The 3841-nt window shown below is 64.3% G+C and overlaps 2 protein-coding genes across 2 annotated transcripts in view; both read left to right on the top strand.

Annotated features, from left to right (window-relative positions):
• Positions 1-23: 23 nt before the first annotated feature.
• Positions 24-2609, top strand: NAGLU (N-acetyl-alpha-glucosaminidase). The gene is made up of 3 exons (XM_031064142.1): positions 24-133; positions 264-520; positions 733-2609. Exons 1-3 carry the CDS (start codon positions 66-68, stop codon positions 1947-1949), a joined length of 1542 nt encoding a protein of 513 aa, XP_030920002.1. The 5' UTR covers positions 24-65; the 3' UTR covers positions 1950-2609.
• A 301-nt stretch (positions 2610-2910) lies between these two features.
• The window catches only part of COASY (Coenzyme A synthase), a 5159-nt gene continuing 4228 nt past the window's right edge, over positions 2911-3841 (top strand). Inside the window, exons 1-3 of the mRNA XM_031064128.1 lie at positions 2911-3091; positions 3225-3377; positions 3632-3811. Coding sequence (XP_030919988.1) covers positions 2962-3091; positions 3225-3377; positions 3632-3811 — 463 coding nt within the window. The 5' untranslated portion in view covers positions 2911-2961. The remainder of the gene's footprint in view (positions 3092-3224; positions 3378-3631; positions 3812-3841) is intronic.

The following is a 3841-nucleotide window of genomic DNA, read 5'->3' as shown; positions in this document are numbered from 1 at the left end:
CGTGGGGGCTTCTCTCTTTCTGCTCCCTCCCTCCTTCTCTCTCTCAGTACCGCATCGTGGAGCGGATGCGCTCGCTGGGGATGACCACGGTGCTGCCGGCCTTCGCGGGCCATGTGCCGCAGGGGATCCTCCGGTAGGTGCAGCCCCTGCCCTGGGGTCTCACTTCCAGCAGCACCTCCCGCTGCAGCTTCCCCAGTCTCCACACGGGCACGGTGGTCCTGTCCTGATCTTCTCCTGATCCCCATCTCTGCCCTCTCCTGCAGGGTCTTCCCCCGTGTGAATGCCACTCGCCTGGGGCACTGGAGCCACTTTGACTGCACCTACTCATGCACCTACCTGCTGGACCCAGAGGACCCCATGTTCCAGGTGATCGGGATGCTCTTCCTGAAGGAGCTGATCAAGGAGTTTGGCACAGACCACGTCTATAGTGCAGACACCTTCAATGAGATGACCCCCCTCTCCTCCGACCCTGCCTATCTCTCCAGAGTCAGCAATGCTGTGTTCAGGTCCATGACGGGAGGTGGGTCCATGTGTGGTGCTGGCCTGGCCGCAGGGGTCCAGATGGGATAGCAGGGGCTGGGGGAGGTGGCTGTGGGCCCTATGCAAGCACAGAACCCATTGGTGCCAGATCCCCAAAACCCCTTTGAGAGGTGGTTGGTGGCCCCAGGGCCTCATGAGGCACCTGTGGGCCCTGCCTGGAGAGGGTCTCACTCAGTGCTCTTCTGTCCCCAGCTGACCCCAAGGCGCTGTGGCTGATGCAGGGCTGGCTCTTCCAGCACCAGCCTGACTTCTGGCAGCCAGCACAGGTGCGGGCCCTGCTGCACGGAGTGCCCCTTGGCAGGATGATTGTTCTCGACCTCTTCGCTGAGTCCAAGCCCGTCTACCAGTGGACAGAGTCCTTCTATGGCCAGCCCTTCATCTGGTGCATGTTGCACAACTTTGGGGGCAACCACGGCCTCTTTGGCACGGTGGAGGCCATCAACCACGGCCCCTTCGCCGCTCGGCGCTTCCCCAACTCCACCATGGTGGGCACGGGGCTGGTTCCCGAGGGCATCGAGCAGAACGACATGGTGTACGAGCTGATGAACGAGCTGGGCTGGCGGCAGGAGCCCCTGGACCTGCCCAGCTGGGTGACGCGCTACGCCGAGCGCCGCTACGGCGCCCCGAACGCTGCCGCGGCCGGCGCCTGGCGCCTGCTCCTCCGCAGCGTCTACAACTGCACCGGCGTCTGTGTCAACCACAACCGCAGCCCCCTGGTGCGCCGGCCCTCGCTGCGCATGGACACCGAGCTCTGGTACAACGCCAGCGACGTCTACGAGGCCTGGCGGCTGCTGCTGAGCGCTGGTGCCGAGCTGGGCTCCAGCCCCGCCTTCCTCTACGACCTGGTGGACGTGACCCGGCAGGCAGCCCAGCAGCTGGTCAGCGATTACTACCTGAGCATCCGCCAGGCCTTCCAGAGCCACGCGCTGCCCGAGCTGCTGACGGCCGGTGGCGTGCTGGTGTACGACCTGCTGCCGGAGCTGGACAGCCTCCTGTGCAGCCACAGCCTCTTCCTGCTCGGCCGCTGGCTGGAGAGCGCCCGCGCCGTGGCCACCAGCGGCCGGGAGGCTGAGCAGTATGAGCTGAATGCCCGGAACCAGGTGACGCTCTGGGGGCCCAGTGGGAACATTCTGGATTATGCCAACAAGCAGCTGGGGGGGCTGGTGCTGGACTACTACGCTGTGCGCTGGAGCCTCTTCGTCTCTGTGCTGGTGGAGAGCCTCAACTCGAGCCGCCCCTTCCACCAGGACCAGTTCAACCAGGCTGTCTTCCAAGTGGAGAGAGGCTTCATCTACAACAAGAAGCGTTACCCAGCTGTGCCAGCTGGGGACACAATGGAGATCTCCAGGAAGCTGTTCCTCAAATACTACCCCAGCGCCCTGCGGCGCAGCTTGGCTGGGCCTGCCTGACTTTGGGTTCTGCCTCTGGAGCCTCCCCCAGAGAGGGTGGGCAGAGTCCCTGCACCCTCCCCCATCTGGGCTCCTGGCCTGATGGCTGTGTCCTGGAAGAGGGGCACAGTGGCCCTGGTGGCCCTCAGCCAGCCTGGACCCACCCATTCCTCTGCATGGGCAGGATGTGCCCCAAGAGGGGCTGGCACATGGACAAGGGGCTGGCAGATGTGTGGGGGACAGGCTGTGCCCCAGGGTCCCATCCCACACCATGCTGTGTGCTCAGCTCTGCCCAGCTGCCCTGAGCCTGTTCCCAGGGAACCTGGGCTGCCCCAGTGCTCGCAGCTGGAAGCTTGGTGGGACACTGCAGAGGGACAGGACAAATGTGTCCCTGCTGTGGGGCCTTGCCTGGCTAGCAGGGGCGGTGATGGGCGAGAAGCAGACAGGGAGGTGGCAGTGGGGAGGGGGACAGAGCAGTGTTGGACCCCAGTGCCTGTGGGGACATGGCACTGCATGGCCCTGCCCACATTTGGTGCCTTTTGTATCATAAAAGACTTTGCAGCGTTGTTGCCAGCAGTGTTGCTGGAGCTCCCCAGGACGGAGTTTTTGAGGCCTTTTCCACAGCTGGGGCTTGGGCAGAGCCCAGCTATGGATGGAGCAAATACAGACTCTTTTTTCCCATGTGTGTCCGACTCCTTTGCTAGCACAGGACTGTGTGGAGCATGGGGGCAGACGAGCAGCTCAGCCCTGAGCCTGCCCAGCAGGAACAACGCCCTGCCAGACGTGTCCTGGCAGCTGGGATGCCTGGCACAGCAAAGTACAGCTGGGGCTGTAGCTCCCCTCGTGCCCCAGAGCCTCCTCCAGCAGGGAGGTCCTGCCTCGGTGGAGTCTTTATCACAGCACCTGCACAGGATCAAGGCACAGGGAGGCCCAGGCATGCGCAGGGAGGTGGGTGGAGGGGCCTTGAGATAAGGCAGCAGACACAACACAGTGGTGTGGGGGGGGGGGGGGACCCCTTTCCCAGCCCTCTTAAATGGGGTGGCCCCGTTGGGCAGCACTGCCAGGCATGGAGAGAACCACGGTGCTGATCACGGGCTGCTCCTCAGGCATCGGCCTGGGGCTGGCTGCACGCCTGGCAGCCGACGCCGCTCGCCGCTTCAAAGGTAAAGGGGTAAAGGGGTCAGTGCTGCCCCGGGGCTCTGTCAGCCCCAGGTGGGCTCACCAAGGACAGGCAGAGCCTGGGGTGGGTGCTGGCCGTGGGTGCAGCACTGCTGCCCTCAGCCACTCTCTCCCCAGTTTATGCCACCCTGGCCAAGGGGGAGCGGCTGCTGGAGCGCCTGGGGGGCTGCTGCCCCGACACGCTGGAGCTCCTGCAGCTCGATGTCACTGACCCCCGCTCGCTGGCAGCTGCTGCACAGCACGTGCAGGGACAGCAGCTGGATGTGCTGGGTATGGCTGGTGTCCCCAGTGTCCCTGGGGTGGCTGAGGGGACCTCTGTGGGGTCACAACCCTCCCCAGGGCACCAGGAGGAGATGAATTATGGGAGGTGCAGGCAGTCCTGGGGCTGGGATGTGTTAGCAGGACAGAGGTGCAGTAGATGGATTTGGGGGTGCCAAGGGATCATCAGCAGGGAAAGCCCCCCCATTTCTGCCTTGGTGGTGTGTGGGGCTACAGTCACAGGCTGACTGCAGCATGCCTGGCAGTGTGCAATGCAGGGGTGGGCCTGATGGGACCGCTGGAGACCTGCTCCGAGCAGGCCATGAAAACTCTCTTCGATGTGAACGTCTTTGGGGCTGCCCGCACCATCCAGGCCTTCCTGCCTGCCATGAAGAGCCGCAGGGCCGGGCGGATCGTTGTCTCCAGCAGCATCGGGGGGCTGCAAGGTGGGACCCCCAGCACCCTGGGCACACGGA

The sequence above is a fragment of the Geospiza fortis genome, unplaced genomic scaffold, assembly GCF_000277835.1.
Source record: "Geospiza fortis unplaced genomic scaffold, GeoFor_1.0 scaffold324, whole genome shotgun sequence".
Taxonomy (NCBI): Eukaryota; Metazoa; Chordata; class Aves; order Passeriformes; family Thraupidae; genus Geospiza; species Geospiza fortis.
The sequence above is the reverse complement of the archived record's forward strand: the minus strand, read 5'-3'. Positions and strand labels throughout refer to the sequence as shown.

Bases quoted from the DNA above. Each gene is read 5' to 3' on its own strand.
- NAGLU (XM_031064142.1), top strand. From the start codon at position 66: ATGCGCTCGCTGGGGATGACCACGGTGCTGCCGGCCTTCGCGGGCCAT. The intron at 134-263 runs GTAGGTGCAGCC...CCTCTCCTGCAG, and splicing joins GTGCCGCAGGGGATCCTCCG to GGTCTTCCCCCGTGTGAATG. The intron at 521-732 runs GTGGGTCCATGT...TTCTGTCCCCAG, and splicing joins GTTCAGGTCCATGACGGGAG to CTGACCCCAAGGCGCTGTGG.